The sequence below is a fragment of the Drosophila serrata genome, unplaced genomic scaffold, assembly GCF_035046125.1.
Source record: "Drosophila serrata isolate PLE 108 unplaced genomic scaffold, ASM3504612v1 contig_376, whole genome shotgun sequence".
Classification (NCBI taxonomy): Eukaryota; Metazoa; Arthropoda; class Insecta; order Diptera; family Drosophilidae; genus Drosophila; species Drosophila serrata.
In genome coordinates, this window is record NW_028257274.1 from 2,775,416 (window position 1) to 2,792,513 (window position 17,098).

Below are 17,098 nucleotides of genomic sequence, written 5' to 3' on the forward strand. Positions count from 1 at the left end.
AAAAAATGAATATTCTATATCTTAAATCTTAATATGCAGATTCGTTAACCTACGAAAAACTAACATAGTAACGATTTCTAAATTGATATTAATGCATTTTTGGCTTAGTTATGATATTTGGAATAACTTTGGTTTACTCAAAAAATTAGTATATAAGGTATTGAAATTGAGATTAATAAATCTTTGGCTTAGTTATGATCGATTTCACATTTGAACCATGTGATTAACTTCAAGGTTATACACACTTCAGCTTCCCAAAAGTTAACTTTCTTTCTTATCTAAACAAAGATCTCCCTTGAAGAAAGTCTTGAAACAACCTTGTTCAATTCCCTTCTTCCAGTGTATTTTTCGCTTCTAAATCATTTCTTTGTTCCAAACTTTTGTGGCTCTGGGATTGATGACGGAATTGAGAGCCACTACAGCCATAAATTCGGCTTCGCAAGTGTTTTTTTTTCGGTTGCTTTAGGGATACTCACATGGACTCCAGCGTCGAATGATTGGTTGGGCCATCCGGCCATTCTGGAAAGCACACGGTTCGCGGACTGTGCCCTTTCACGGGCACCTCCTCCGTCCGGTAGAAGATCATCATGGGGCAGGAGATGAGGGTGGAGGCCAGCCAGATGGCCGCGGCAATGGCCAAATTGCATCGCTTGCTCATCCGTGGCTGCAGTGGCCGTATGATGGCCACGTATCTGCAAAAAGGGCAATGTGATGGAGTTACCATTTAACACAATTTCAAGGGAGAGGAGAACCGGGGGCCTGCCATAAGCTGATTATCGAAATGCATGGGGTCATCCGCCAAAAAAATGATGGCCACAAAATCAAATTAAAGGCGGTACCCGGGAAAAGCCCAAAATTAATTTAATCTCCTGGGTTTTGGGATTCCTCCGGGGAAGGCATCGGATACCGCCAGGCAATAAAAGCTGGAGCCATTAAGTGTGGGAGGTTATTACTGCGGCAAATAACTGCGGCTAGGAAATGATTTTATTCGGGTTTGTTTTTTTTAATTTAAAATATATATAGAAACATTTCCAGGGAAAGTCATAGTCAACATATTCAATGAGAGAACTTGTAGATAAGAGATTTTATCAATTGACCCATTTGTTCGATTTATGAGCTCAAGCTTTCCCTTCCATAAATAATTGGTTTTCAAAATATGCGTGTGGCATTATGTATGCATATTCCTTCAATAGCGAGTTATTTTCTTGACTAGACAGTTCAATTCGCTTTGAAGTGGATTACTTCTCTTCAATAAATCGTGTTGTTCGGCTTAAGTGGGTGGAACATTATTTATTTATGTATTTTTTTTTTTTAAGGAACATGTATATATTTTGATGGCTTCTTATTTTGAGTATTGTGACAGGCCAGCCATGCATGCATGCGTGCTCTGCCCTATGGAAATCCTATTAAAACGAATGGGTTATTTTGCCAGTGCCCCTTGACCGTGATTGATAAGGGTGCATCTGCATATAACCGCTCATAACCCTTGATCCTTATCAAATCGAAATGCTCCCTTCTAACCCACAACTCACCTGTCTATGGATATGGCCATCAAAGTGAAGACGGAGGCGCAGATGCTTAGCATGGCGATGAACTGGGAGAGTTTGCAGTAGAACTCTCCGAAGGGCCAGTCGTTGTCCAACATATAGTAATAGTTAAAGGTGACATTCAGGCTGGATACCATGGCATCCGCAATCGAGAGATTCACTTAGTTAAACAAGAATAAATTTAAATAGGTATTTATATTATTTTAAGACAAAAACTCCAATATTAATACTAATCTAAATAGGAACCTATAAAATAACTATTAATCTGATTTTCTTTCAATGTACTGAACTGAAAAAGTCAGTCACTCTTATCTGTAAGCAAATTATGCGAGAAAAAAAACAAACAACAAAAGAATTATTCTAATTACACAACCTTGACTGCTAATAGGAGCCCCAAAAAAAAGCCTCAGCTACCTTTATTTATGCGTTGTACATTCATAATTAGTGAGGAATAAAGTGCACTTTCGCTGGCTTTTCCTTTTTCGTTTTTCCCACTGAGAGCGGCAGCCATATTTTCCTTTTTTTGGCAACCATATCTGCTCGCCTGACAATCAACAGGAAGCAGAGTAGCTATAGCGATGGCAGTCATCATTCATTACTTGATACACTTTTATGGTATTTCATTTGCATGGGCCGATTTACATGCCAATGAATCAGACAGCACAAAGGCCAGGAGGACAGATAAATATATACCAAAACCGAAACGACCAGAGGGGTGAGTAGAAAAAAGAAAAAGGAAAATGGGTGCCTGTGGAAGGAAAAGAAAAGTCCCCGCCTTTGTTTACTTTTCATTATCTGCTGGAGATAAGGCAACGGAGGCGCCCGAGAATAGAATAAAAAGCAACACGAAAACACCAACAGAGAGCACCTACAATAAAACAAATGTTCTCTGCCGAACATTAGCCTGTGTGTCCTCATGTTATCCCCGATTCCACTGGGCCCACGAGTCCTGCGAGTCCTGCGACGCCTTCGACACCAGCAACACCATCGACGCCTGTGACGCCTACTCTAGGACAAGATTCAAGGCACGAGGCGACGTGTCGCATTGTAACAATTGTCTTGGCTGCTCCTGGGGCCGTTGACTATAGCGATTGCCATTTGCCCCGGAGCCTGGACCTGTCAGCCACGTACCCAAATATCGATTCTGGCCCATTTTAATTAATAACAAAATGGTGAACTTTTTAAGCGAAGCATTCCCGCTGAAAGAACACACTCTGCCTAGCTCTGGGAATCGATCTTAACTCATCTGATCTGTAGTGATTTCTTGGGAACTTTTGAGAAACATAAAAACTAAGTCAAGATAAAATATTTCATATTATAATATTTATAAATAAGAATTACAGCTTTGAATTTGTATTTCTTTTTTGGTCAATGAAATAAGTAATTTAAAATAAACATAGCAATCGAATAAAATTGCTTTTAAATTATCTGGTTCATTATACCGAAATAATCAAAATTTGTATTCTTTTTATCCTGACTTTTATATAGTTTATTTACGGATCTTTTGTTTAAAATTTCAAGCAAATTTTGTTGATCTTTAATGAAACAGTAAAGAGACTCTTGCTGCCCAGCATCGACGAACTCAAACAAAAGATGCAAATACGCATTGATAATGAACCCAAAGAAGATTATCATCCGGTGACTGGCTACCTACCTACCCTCGAAACCCGAACCTGAACTCAAACCCAAACCTAAACCCAAGTTGGGGCTCCTCCATCACGGGCGGGCGGAGATGTTCCAGATGTCTGTGATGTGAATTTGAAATTTTCGTGCCCAAAAATGATTAAAACGTCAGAACTTGTTACTAATAATGATTGCCAATGTGTATTTATAAATGCAAATTCAAAATGCGAAAGCAAAGCCTGTCAGCTCAACGGTCATTTAGTTTACTTAATAATAATAATAATACTCATTACCAAGTCAGACACTGGGTAGGAGCGGTTACATTTTCTCTTTTCTTTTCGCTTTTGTTATTTGTTGGATCTGGAAGAGGTGGCTTAGAGGTAGCCTCTGTCTCAAGTAACTTTGGTTATTCTATTGGAATAATTGTGCCTGCATAATGCAAGCAATCATCTATCCGTGTAGGAAGAAAGTTCTGACATCCTGCCAGACTTCTACATCCCCGGGACATTGGGAAAACTTTGCTGCCACTGTGAATGCCGAATGCCGGCAATGACATTATGATTATTTAGTTAGTGGCAGCACAACTTCCTCAAAACTTTTGACGAGCACAATTTGACGTTTCTAAGCAGACATTTAAATTATTAGGAGTGTGCTTAGCTCAATTAAAATTGTCGTATGTTTGACTGCAAGTTAAATGCACTCCAAAACGTGACTCAAAGGCAAATGCAATTAATAAAGGCCATGCTCAGTTCATAACTTGATTTTGTGCCCCCAAGCTGAGGAAATTAAAATTAATGCCATTCCAGGGTTCGTTCGTCTTCACTTAGTTGAAATTCTGCAATACTTGGGGGGCGGAAAAGGCTGCCAAGATTATATCTTCGAAGTGCAACAGGGCGCAGGCAAAATGGCTGACTTTAAGTGCCTCACGGTGCAGCAGCCATAAATGGGTAATCTACAATCCGACCTTCGGCCTGCCAGAAAAGGACTTAAATACAGCCTTCGGGGAAAGCACAAGGGCTCATCGACCTTGCGGATTAAACTAAACAAAAAAGGGAGGAGGTTAGTAATTGGTGAGAATGTCTAAATTAAAAATAGTTGCAGTGAAAAATGATTAATACTTTCAGCTGAAAGAAGTGCTATTACCTAAAGCCCTGTTTAAAATATAATTTATTAAACGGAATTTAAATTTTAATGGTGTATATATATCAGGTTTCCTTTTAAGTCTACGATTTAAGGAGAGCTACACCCATCGCTCATCCTGTCAAAAAAAAGGTAACTTAAACCCTATCAAAACCGACATGGCAAACATGGCGTATGCGTGATTTTTCATTGCGTATACGCAGCGTGTGCACACGTGCTCAACTCACTCACCTATAAAATAGTTGGTTACCGTCCGCATCCGCTTGGTTGTCATCACAATCCAGACAACAATTAGATTGCCGCCGGTGGCCACAATGACCATGCCACCGAAGAGTATGCTCCATAGCACCTGGCGCCACCACGGGACCACGAATGCAAAAGAGCCGGCCGTCTCCATGGCCGCCGCCGCATCCTTATCCGCATCCAAGCCAATGGAGGGCAGGTCTGTGGATAGACTAGAGCAGGAATAGGGAATATGAGGGATATGGAGAATATGGGGGGATGCGATGGGGAATTAGTGACATTGAGATTAAGTGTGTGTTATGTTTCACGGCGTTGTACCACCGCTATGCCATAAACGAGTGCCAAGTGGGTGATGTGTCTATGTAAGCATGTGAATGAAGAGTGTTCCCAGTAAATCTACATATAAGTATACTGCGAGACAATATTCTATAATTCTGTCAGTATTAAATATATATAATAAAAGGAAAGATATATAATTAAAGTCACTTTTAAAGTGTATTCAACAAATGCTACTTTGTAAACTGTCTTTTGTACCTATACGTTCCTTTAATTAATTGCATTTTCAATTGGTATTTAATTTTCTGTGTTTCAATTAAAAGGCTTCAATATTAGGTACTTTTTTCCCGTGTATTTATATGTGCGACTCCAGGATGTAGTCGCTATTAAGCGTGTGTAATTGTGCGTGCGTTGACAAATCCGTGTTTTTCTGGAGCGCCGTCTGCCACATAAAACATCGGCCCCATTCCCGGATCCGGCTTGGATTCGGGTTCGGGTTGAGCCGCTGGCGGGGATGAGGGACTTGGTCTAGGACTGCGACTCCACTCACTCATCGGCGGCTGTCGTCATCTTTTTAATATTTTGTGTGCTCGGCTTTGTTTACTTAGGTTCCCTTCTACAAGAGTGTTCAAATAGAGGGTCCGCTGGAATGGTGGTTTGTCAGTTGTGTCCTTATTGGACGACACACAAGCCCAAAAGACAGGACATTTAATATGCACGCAGTGTGTGTGTGTGTGAGAGTGTGCTGGAGATGGCACCAAATTGGCTAGGTAGTCATTAATGCTCTGTTTATTCACTCCTCAGAGCAATTAAAAAGATGCCCACATAAGTAATTCTCACTTTACACTTTACGAACCCCATTCGCGCATGACGAACTGCCCGGGGATTTACATAAAACCCCTCTGGTTTCGGGGCTCCTAATGCAAAGAGGATTATTGATTTGTTTTTGTGACTGAGGGTGGCTCTCACAGATAGGCCTCGGCCTGGCCTCTAAGAAATGTGAAATGGGAAACGGCTGGGAACGGAGGCAGAAACAAATTCATGCAGCCCCGGGCAAGGAAAATGTCATGGCAAACAATACAAAACAATGTTGCTACTATAATGCCGCTTTCTCCTCCACAGTCCCCTCCTTCCTCTCAGCCCCCGTCTCTGCCATTGATGTTGAGGTTTAAATAGTGCACAGTTGCAGGATAAAGGGTACATTGGTTTGTGATATATCACAGGATTATTACCAGTTTTTCATGCATCGAATGTTGAGAATCAAAAAAAGGTATCCTGATTTTTCTGCATTCCAAAAAAACTGATTGATGTGCAAGTAATTAAGGAAATTGTAAATCATTTTGGCACGAAATAAATCAATTAAACTTACTGCAAACTTTAGAAAAAACGTTTAATTCTTTAATTGTGTGAAGCAAATTTAAAGAATATTAAATTGAACATTATGAACAACTATAAAACTGCGATTTGTAGAAAATATTTTTTAAATACTTGATTTAATATATTTTCAATTAGTTTTTCTAAACCTAAAACTTCGTCAAGCAAATATATGTACCTTATGTGAGTAAAGACATATGAGATCAAAAGCACTTTCCACAAATAGTTTTAATCTTCTTTACTTTGAAACCAAAGCCCTCTTTGTGAAGATTATTTTTTTGTGTAAAGACATTTTTAGCCTAAACTAGGGTATTTATATTTCGTGCTGCCGAACTTAGGCATCTCCTTGTTGCCATTTTATTTGCACATAAATCGGACGTAGTGTCTGCGCAAACAAATAAGGGCCTCAAAAAAAGAAACTGAATGGAAAAAAATTCGACAGAAGGAGCCAATGAAACTGCGCCAGTCGTCACAGGACTGAGTGTTGAGCACAGCCCGAAGGATATGATATGCGCAAAAAAGGAGAGTCATTCGGCAAATGTATTTTCGATGCGTCAGACGCAGCCATATCATAATAATTATCCGACTTTGAATGCCGCACAACTCCTATATAAATGGTTGGAGGCGGCAGTAAATTCGGGACATGTCTAGGAAAAAGTGCCAAACGCTTTTTGCAGCCGCTGCTAAGCAACCGAACATAATACGGAATAGAGCTCTATAGAATATAGCATATAGAATATATAGACGAAAATAAACAGAAGCACTTTTTTGTGTACAGTATTTATGTGTGTATCCCGACGGCATTAACTTTTTTCGTGCACTCGGAACATGGGAGGAGGATGTGAAATTAAGGCCACAAATTCTTTGATTTTAGGAAAACATTTTTTTGTAAGCCTAAATAAATATCATAATTCATATGAAGTTCCCCTATGATATCTATGATAGCGGGAGTATTTGCCCCATTTATATTCTAAGTGTACTATCTATTTGCTTTTCATCGTTATATATATTTGAAACGGAAGTGAGCGAACTAAACGGAAATGCTCGACTGAATGACTGAATGGCGAAGGCGTCATTAGAGATGCATGCCAGTGGAGGCTGAGGCTCAATCATGGCCACAGCTGAAAGAAGCCGCGAAAGCCGAGAAGCAGAAGGTCGGTATAATCACCAGGACTCATCATGAAGCCACGAAATGTAGAAGTTATTCCGTTCCATTTATTTTTAATGGGTGTTGTCGGGGGTTTAGCTTACTCATTAAAAATCCTACTAATGATGGACTATTAAAATATTAGGTCGATGGGTTTCAAATAAGGCTTTTCAGGGCAAAGACCTTAATAACTAAAGTCTAAAACTCGCATTGTTTCTTTATAAATTTAAAATAATTTGGGTTGCTTTTTCTATTTATTTATCTAAGTTAAAAACTTCCCATTAAGAGTCCTAAAATTAGTCGAAAATAAACTGATATCCAGGTGTAGTAAGCATTATATTTCCTTTAAATTCAGACTTGATAGATATTCTTGGTAGCTCCTTGTCAAGCGATTACCCAGGCATGGCTTTGGTACTTATTCATTCCCTCAATCTTCCGAACCATTAAACGTCATATACATTATTAATGAATCAAGTCTGAAGCCCCCACTAGACCAAATCCTGCCTACGCCACCACTATTTACCAGGACGACAGTGGGCATGTGCGTGTGCTTGAACATTAATTGGGTTTTGTGTCATAATTAGGCATTGAGGAGGATAGGGAACCAGATCGGGGCTCAACTCACGTTTGGCTGTGATTGAAGGAGCTGCCGGTGGAGCTGATGAGGCCAGTGGACTGGGCAAAGTCCTGGCCAAAGTCGGGCAGCGGTGTGTGATTGGTCACTGCGAGGACACTGCTCATGGCGGAGTACAGGACGGCGGCGGCGGGAGTGCTCCAGTTGCTCCACGAGCTGGCGAGCTCGGAGTAATCGTCGGTCTCGAAGTCACTGCTGTGGTTTTCCATGCTTATCTTCCTTGTTCGTGGTCCTTGGTCCTGGCTCCTCGGTCCTTTGGCTGGGGGCTCTCGTAGTTAATGTGGCGTATCCCTTTTCGTTCTCCTATTCGCTTTCCATTTGCCAACTCCTCGACCTGAAAAATGCAAAGAAAAATGGCACAAGGCCCATCTAATTTCATTTCTGGCGTTCTTTATTTTGTTAAGTCCTATTTTATTCTTGTTGTGCGATCTTTTGATGCTCATTTTCAGTGAAAACTTTTCAGATTCCCAACTCCTACGTGCCCATGAAGGTATTCATATCGATTTTGATTTCTTCTTGACTTTGTTTCTTTTTCGGGACGTGACCGGTCCCGTCCGAAAATCTCACACTCTTCAACAGAACTTTTCTAGTATCCTGCGGCTTCCTGCGGTAGTTCCTCTAAGTAATCTGACTTAGGACTCTGGTCTCTTCAAAGCGAAAGACAAACTTCCCCAAGTATGCAGCTCCTGATGAGGCCTCGTCCTCGAACTGGTAGCCATTAGTGACCCGGATGGATGCCTTGGAAACTTTTTCGGGGCCGCTAAATGCCGGTGATTTGTCCAGTACAAGAATTCGTTTTCCGTGCTCGAGACATTAATTAAAAAAATATGTTTGGCACAAAGCTTTAATGAATAGAGGCCGAGGCGTATTGGTGAAATAAAACAGAAATTGTTGCCAGGAAATAGAGTCCTTAATGAATCCCTAAACTCAATTCAAAAGGAGCGTTTTATTCTTAAAACTTTCTTTCACAATAAAATATTATACATTTGCGGAGTATGTCAGAGGCTTGAAACGATGTGAAGGAGTCATTTCCCATCTCATAAAACATATATATTCTTGATCAGTATCAACAGCCAAACAATTTGTTATATAATTTTATTTTCATTAATGTTTTATACACTCTTAATAGAAAAAGCCTGCCTCTTTTGCAATCAACAGAAAGAAAATGTTTATTTGCTATAAAAGCAATCCATCTCGTGATTCGTTGCTTCCAAAAATAGTAGACACATAATTGAAAAAAATGATACCCCAAGGAGCTTTTTGTCTTTATGCCTCCCTTGAGGTAGATTCACCTCCGTTTTGAGTGAGATAGATAATTGTTTCAAAATGGCAGTGAACCTTCTTATGCTCACTTTTGGCCAGGACGAACAGCACAAGAGGACCGGTCGTCCTTCGTCCTCCGGACAAGATCTGTCTCTGGCAGCTCGAGATAATTGCGACGGCCAGTCGCGTCACTTGAAGTTGAACAAAAACGATAATCCAAGTAGATGCTTTATTCCCTTTTCGGACCATTTTTTATTACTTTGCTGGCTGGCACACTTTGTTGTTACACGTTTCTTTGAGCAGCGGAATTGCGCTTTTATTCAGGTAAAGCGAACTGGTAAAGTGGATCTTCCTAGGTCAGCATTCTTGCCAAAGTCAGTGAATGCCATAACAAAACATTCTGGTAATCAGGGTGAGCTTCAATGCAATTAAACTTTTCATATAAATATAAGCCGATCTCATTAAATTGAAGTCCAAATAAATGCATTCTGGCTGTCAGTTTATCTATATGTACAATGGCAGTACTAAAGGGAATCAATTTTAATGCTAAATAACTTACTAGGTATTAAATATTTATTGCATTAAATTGTGACAAGAATTTATTTAAATTTTTCTATACTGTAAAGGTGAAAGCTTTTACGCTGTGTGTGGTTAAATGTACGTTTTGAAGGACTGTTAAAAAATTAAACTCTTAATTAATTTATACCAAGAATTATACTTGTATGCCTATACTTCACAAGTTCATTATATTTTTTGCTCTTATTTTAAATGAATAAAAAAAGACTCTCTTCTTATAAATTAAACCCATTTCCTTAAGTTCTACAATTTCTTGCACTGTTCTGGAATTGATGTGTTGGAAAAACATAAGGCTTATCAGTTCAGTCAAAAGTTGCGAACCAATACCCGTTCGCGTTGAAACAAGGCTGCATCGCTGGACGGAGGAGACCGGTCTCCGGGGGAGGACGATGTGCATCGAAAGCTATTAAACAAACAGCAGAAATCAATTGCCGGCAGCTCGTCTGGCGGGGAATGATTACCGATGGAGAAAACAAAGCATATGCCGCAAACAAATTAATAAGTTCCTCATTCCCATTTTCATTCCCATGCCGTTGCCTGGTGTTTTCAAAACTGAAGTGCGGACGATGACGAGACGGCGATGCACTCGTAATGAAAGGCAAACAATCTTCAAAAAGAATGTTGGCCATAATTGGCAGATCGTTTGTTTCCTAGTCCCTAAAAATAAACGTACGCGGGGCGGTCGATATAGGGTGTTGAATATAACTAAATATAGACAAATAAATAAAAATAAAATATCTTTTGGAAAAAAAAAATCCCCTTAAACGTTAGTTAATTTTAGTCAGAAGCCAATAACTATGTGAAGGAGTCATTTCCGACCCTATAAATTATATATTTTCTTGATCAGCATCAGCAGCCGAATCGATTAATACATGTTTCGTTGAAAACTAAAATGTTCAACATTTTTCCAACATTCGAAAAATAGATAAGGGGTTACATCGTTAAAATTTTCAAACATTGATAAAATTTTCAATTTTTTAAATCTTAAATCTTAATATACCGATTTGTTAACCTACGAAGAACTAATATAGTAACGATTTTTGAATTGAAATTAATGAATGTTTGGCATAGTAATGATAATTTTTCTCATTCTATTTCATGGTCTAAAAGCAAACTTTCCTGTTTTTCCAATAATTTGAATTTTTTAACGTTAATTTTTTATATATTTTAATTTCTTATGGTATAAACCGGTCATTATAGAACACTCTGTATTCGCTCAACCGAGTCGTTCGGCCCTCCCAATGACTTAAAGTTGAACCGACCGCCCTTTTTGACTGATGTCCGTTCAAATTGCGTTTTCTGCAATAATCGCAAAAAATTAGATTCGCATTTTTGGGCTTGGGAATTTCAGTGAACTTGAAAAATGGCCAAACTGTCACGTTCCCTGGCCAGCCACCGAAAAAGTGATGGGAAAGTGCTGATACAGTGGCATTTCGTGAGGGTTGCGTATACGCCATGTTGTGCCATCATCACACGAAAACACCGCCAGCAAAGCCAGCTGTAAACTTTAAATGAATTTGTCTTGCTGCTCGACAGCGGCGATTGTTTTCCTAGTTTTTCACGTTCTTCCCCTCTGCCTTTATATATATGTATATACATATATATTTTCTCTAAGGCCCGGAGATAGACACGGCGCTACAGTAGCCGAGGCAAGTTAAAAGCTTAGTAGCAGCCGTTGAGTTAAAGTGTTCAAGACACCGGCGGGCTCTTTAAAATGTCAGTGCAAATACATTGAAGTGGGGGCCACGCCGAACTCTGAACCGACTTGCGAAAACAAGGGGGAAATACAAACTAAACTAAAGTGGCATAGAGGCGAAATAAAAATGTTGTTGGGAAGAAACTAAGGTAAAATTGTTTTAAGTTCTGTTAACTCTTTTTTCAGAGATAAAGATTAAATTCTTGAGATGTTTATCTTTATAAAAAATTAAGGTATATATTAAGCTTCAGAATTCAAATATTAAAAATTCTAAAAAAAATACCAAACTCCGTTTAGATGTTTTGATATTTTTTATGAAACTTTTCTATATGTTTATAATTTATTCACGTGCGTACATTGTGTTATAGTTGATGTTACTTTTTGAAATTAAAATTAAAATTAAATTGTCCCCGCTTAGCGGCAGATGTTAAATATTGATTATATGACTTTATGTATGTGTCATGGGCTAGAATAAAATTCTAGATTTAATTCCCTTTGGACCTTCGACTCGCCATGACTGCTACTTACAGGCCATGCTGTTGTAGCCTGCCACATATTTTCCAGGAGCGTGGAAAGCACATGCAGCGTTCATTACGGCAAAGAATGGCTGCCCGGCTTCTGTTCAGCTTTCCCCACTTTCACTTTCCACGCTCCACTCCCTCGCTGCTTTCTCCCTCTCTTTTTTTATATTTTATATTTTGTATTTGACAAGTCAAGTACTCGTGCAGGGAGAATAAAGACAAGTTTAGTTGGTGGGTTCTTTGTGTGTTGGTGGCATGTGTTCGTGTGTGGACAGCCCAGTTCCCTGGGTGTGCACTATGAGAAAAGATAACTAAGAATTTAATTAAATAATTAATAAGAAATTGAGAAGCTTTTGAGTATTCTTTTAGGTTCTATTCGTTAGAGTTTTTATTGGTTCTTGTTGAAATACAATAAAAATACTTGTTAACCATATTCCTAGTAATCAATTTTTCTAAAAATCATTGTATTTAAACAACACTAACACACTTAATCTTCCTAAATGATAAATTCTTTAATTTATACATGAATAAGTTATGTGAAAAAATCAATTAATTGCCTCCCTTGTAGCCTCTTGCCATTTAGTTAATTGTTGAAAGGAAACATATATAAGGGAAACATATGTATAAGGGAAACATATTTAAAGAAAATATATATTTATCCATTTTTATCCAACAGAAAATATGTTCTAGAAATAAAAACAAATATTTTGCTGAGTGTGTTTCTGTGCCACTACATATGTATGTCAATTTGAGTTGGGGCTCTGTCCTAGTGGCCTCCCCATCCCTTCTCCTGCCGGTCCACGGTCTAGTTTCGGCCAGGATTCGCAGCACTTTCGCTTCCTGCCGCCCGGCTTGTAAATGTGTGTGTATTTCTAAAACAATTTATTAAAAAACAAAAAAAATACATATTTATGTAGGGGCAGGGCAACGGCAGAGCTAACCGAAACGTAATAAGCAAAATGCCGGGGCTGTGAAAGTGAACTTGAATTGTAATTACCAACGCCTTTTTGCTGGCTTAAACGAGCGTTTTTAATTTCCCCACAAGCACAGGCACACTCATACCCACCCTCGCACACACACACACACACCCATATACACACACCGAACAATTAAAAACAAAATGAACATTAAATATATGGAGCTGCAAATTGGCCACATGCGCCTTCCAGTTCCTCCTCGGGAATCTCAGCAGCCGGGGTAAAATTCATCAAAATGATTGTTTAATGAGCTCCAGTGCTCGGAGCAAGAATTCATTTGCGAGCTGGATCATTCTTTCGCACCTTCCGCAGGCAGCCAGAACAATAACATCCACAAAAATTAAACAAACCCCCGTTTAATATATAAATAAGCCCCGGTGATAAAGGCGTACACACAGTGTCTGTGCAAAGTATATGCACATATATAGAGGCCATATCCATAGATAAATACTTATATGCGGGACTGGCTGTTGAGGCAGGACAAGTTATTTCGCCGGATTTAATTGTTCGAGCGATTTGCGTTTATTTGCTTGTGCTTAAAAGATATTTCAAATGGGATAAGACTGGGCGAGGGTATATATGTATATTCGTATAATGAAATCTCAGGCATGGGAAATATTTACAAATGATTCCAGCTTGGGTCAAAGAAAAATACTTTCAAATGAAATTCGGAACATCTGCTTTGTTTTTCGGTGACGTGATTTCGTTGGGCTTTGTGACTGTGCCACAAACACAGTGATTATTTGATAACTTTTGCTCTCTTTTTTAACTCTTAAAGTAAATTAAATTCATAAATTAGTTACAAGGTATGACTTGGAAAATAATTGGCTTTAGCCATAGGTTTCCTACCTTGTATACATTGTAGTTTATATATTATACAACTTTGGTTCAACTTTAATCAATAAAAATATATACAAGTTGTACTTTAAAATCAGCATAATGTTTTATGTTATAAGAAACTTTAAAGAATTTCCCAAAATACTTTGTAATATAATTGAATTTCTCAACTAACTTTTATAAAATTCTTGAAACATTTTCAAATATTTAATGACTCGGAAAAGTATATTTCGTTGGTTTCTCTTGCAAAACAACGACTGTATTTAAGCTGGCTCAACAATAAGTGACCAGGACTTGTGGTCATATCGTAAGTATTATGTGCCATTTGAGGCAATATCCAGGGAACATAAAGAAGCCACAAAATCCTCAGAAATACTTTTTGGGACCACACATACGACCTGTTGTACGGCCAATTGCCTTTGTACCATTTTACCAATTACTACTACCGCTGGACATAAACAAAGCTAGAGGAATGAATATAAGCAGGTAGGTAAAGGTAGCGGCCACAGACAAGGTATTTCAATGTCTTATCTTATCAGTTGGAGTCTATCAGTGACGGTGGCGATGCCTGGGTTCTGTGCCCTGCATACCAATACGAAAATTGACTGGGCAAAAAGACCAGGGCGAGGAGGGACGAGGCGCTGGACTACAATAAATTTTCACCCCAGCAGCACCCACTTAGTCAATTTATTGCAATTATGTGTAAATTGAGGAACAAAGCGGAGACAGGCGAAGTGCAGAAAGGCAAACTACTATACATTCTTGGGTCTTTCACGCACACTAGAAAATATTGGGATTGAATAGGGAAATGTGGGATTATTTAAATTTATTTTATATCAGAATAGAGCTAACTTAATAGACATTAGATTTGTGTGCCTCTGAATTTTGTATTTAAATTTTGCATAATTTTGCATAGCAAATTAAATGAATTAAATTATCTATTGAAAAGGAAATGTATTTAACGAAATCTTAATATATTTTCCTTGGGTATTATATAAATATTCAAAGAATATAAGCTTTATTTTGTTGAGTGCAGTCACATTCACTTTACCATTTCACTCATCTCTTTGATTCGGTTGGCTCTCCATCAACTCTGGCCAATATGGAGTACAGAGGCGGAGCCAAGGGGGAATTTGGTGGGTCAAGACCACCCCCTTTGGGGTATATATTATATGTTCCATTCAGAGCTCACCTAAACAACAACTGATTTATGTTCTGAATGATTTAAAGGCTTATTTTTGGCCGGTAAATACAACACATCTGATGCATTTAAAATGTTTACAGTGATATTTAAGCGTAATGTTGTGCTTTATGCTTTTTTGCATGTGAATGAATTAGTTGGTTTATTAAGTTTCATTTTAGATATTTCTCCAAGCAAAATTTATAAAAATAAGAGCTCGAGTGGGAGGGAGTGCTTAACAAGGCTTGCAAAAATGCAAAAAAATACTGCCAAATATGTTATCAGATTAGATTAGATAATACTAGTAATCAAAGACATAAACTTGCTACTAAATCAATTTGGTATTTACAAATTATCTAAGCATTAAGTGATTTGTAGTTATAATTTAGGAAATGTGCTCGTTTGACTTTTAATAAAAGTTGATGATAAAAATATTTACTCTTAATGTATCAGTTTAATCCTTGACCCATTTGGTGTTTACTTTTACTAAATTACTATGTAGCTGCTTGATTTGTATCAAAATAGTATTTCATTTAATATTGTTATTAAGTTACGTTACAATGCCAAAATCTTACAAGTTTCCCGACTGAATTTTTTTATTAGATTTTAAAAGTTTGTAAATCAATCAGGCGGTCAGCCAAGAACTTGGTTAAGGGCAGACAGCGTTTTTGGGATTTTTTCTTGAAGGCTTGGTCCAACACCCCCTGAGAATGTCCTGTGCATTCTGCCCCTGACAAGGACACTGCATAGCCCAATGGAGCTGCATAAAAGAAGGACAAACTAAACTGGACACCGCTAAAATATGTACATGATTCACCGACTTGTTTAGGATCGCCTTCATTTAAATTCATACGGGACGGGCGAGATAGTGAACTTGTGTGTTGTCCAGCTGAAAGCCCAAGTTACACACACGTCTCCGGCGCCAGTGGACCTGCCCTCCGCATCCTGTGCCTCCTTCGCTTCCTCCTCCGCCTCCTCCTCCTCGTTGTGGATCCGGAGAAAAGACGTCAGCAGCAGCGGAGGGCGGATGCCGCATCGGTTTCAATTTAATTAAATGTTTTGATGCATGACAGCACAGCAGAGTCCAGGACCAGTCCAGCACCGGACATACGGCATTTATTACTTATTCGCATTCGTTTAAAGATCCCGCTTCGTTTACGCCTCCGTGGAGCCTTAAAGGCCTCGTATTCTCCTCCTTTTCTTTTCGTTTTTTGGGAGGCCAACTATTTGCCCCGATTCGCCAACTAATGGATGCCCCCGGCTTAGACGCACTAATGCGAGAGGGGAAAGCGTTTCGCGTTGAAAGGATTTCAGATTTCAGTTTGCCCAGCTGACCATCGCTGGCTCGGACTTGGGCTTGGACTCGGACATGGGCTAGGGATTGCGGCTTTTGTGGACCAGCCTCCATTATGGTCAAGATTCGGATGCTTCCATTTGCCCAACGAACAGCCGTTTATCCGGCCAGTCAAACCACACACATGGCCACAGCAAACCAGGCAAGAAACCAGGCAACATCATGCTCTGCGGCTTCACTAATCATAGTTGACATTAAATATTTAGAAGCTACAAAAGTTTCGGTATTCCTGATTGAGTTAGCAGGCTCTCGGCACAAAGCGGCAATTAACTTTATTATTCTGCAAAACGAATGCCCTGGCATGTGGCATTACTTTCACTTTCACTTTTCAAGGGCTTCTAGGTATTTATAAAAAGTTTGCAAGAAATATTAGAAAATAGGCCAACGGATTATAACGTTGCATTTCTTTTGCTTTTTATTGATTTCGAAATAGGTTTTAATGTGAATAAATTTTATATCTGGTAAGCTTTTTGGTTTAATGTGACTATGTGTTGTTTTTTAAACAAAATATTTTGAAAGCAAAATCTTAATTTTAAAGCTCAGTAACGAAGTTTTGATTATTATTTCTTTAAAATGGATTTAAGTATATCTTGTGTAACATTTATAAGTAGTTACTAGTTTCATTCGGAAACCATTCCTGACTTAGTTTTTTATAGGTTAAAAAATCTGCAAATCAAGATTTAAGAATTAAAAAAATAAAATTTTGGTCA

General features: G+C 38.6%; 1 protein-coding gene across 3 annotated transcripts in view; it reads right to left on the bottom strand.

The window, feature by feature from the left end:
- The window catches only part of TkR99D (Tachykinin-like receptor at 99D), a 29,205-nt gene that overhangs the window by 4,137 nt on the left and 7,970 nt on the right, over nucleotides 1-17,098 (bottom strand). For 2 of the 3 annotated variants that reach the window (XM_086839746.1, XM_020942796.2), the window contains exons 2-5: nucleotides 7,976-8,318; nucleotides 4,542-4,765; nucleotides 1,533-1,707; nucleotides 477-692 (exon numbers count right to left, since the gene is read on the bottom strand). In XM_086839746.1, the coding sequence (XP_086695872.1) occupies nucleotides 477-692; nucleotides 1,533-1,707; nucleotides 4,542-4,765; nucleotides 7,976-8,193 (833 nt within the window). In that variant the 5' untranslated portion in view covers nucleotides 8,194-8,318. Of the gene's footprint in view, nucleotides 1-476; nucleotides 693-1,532; nucleotides 1,708-4,541; nucleotides 7,901-7,975; nucleotides 8,319-17,098 lie in introns of all 3 variants that reach the window. The other variant, XM_086839748.1, reaches the window with a different exon arrangement.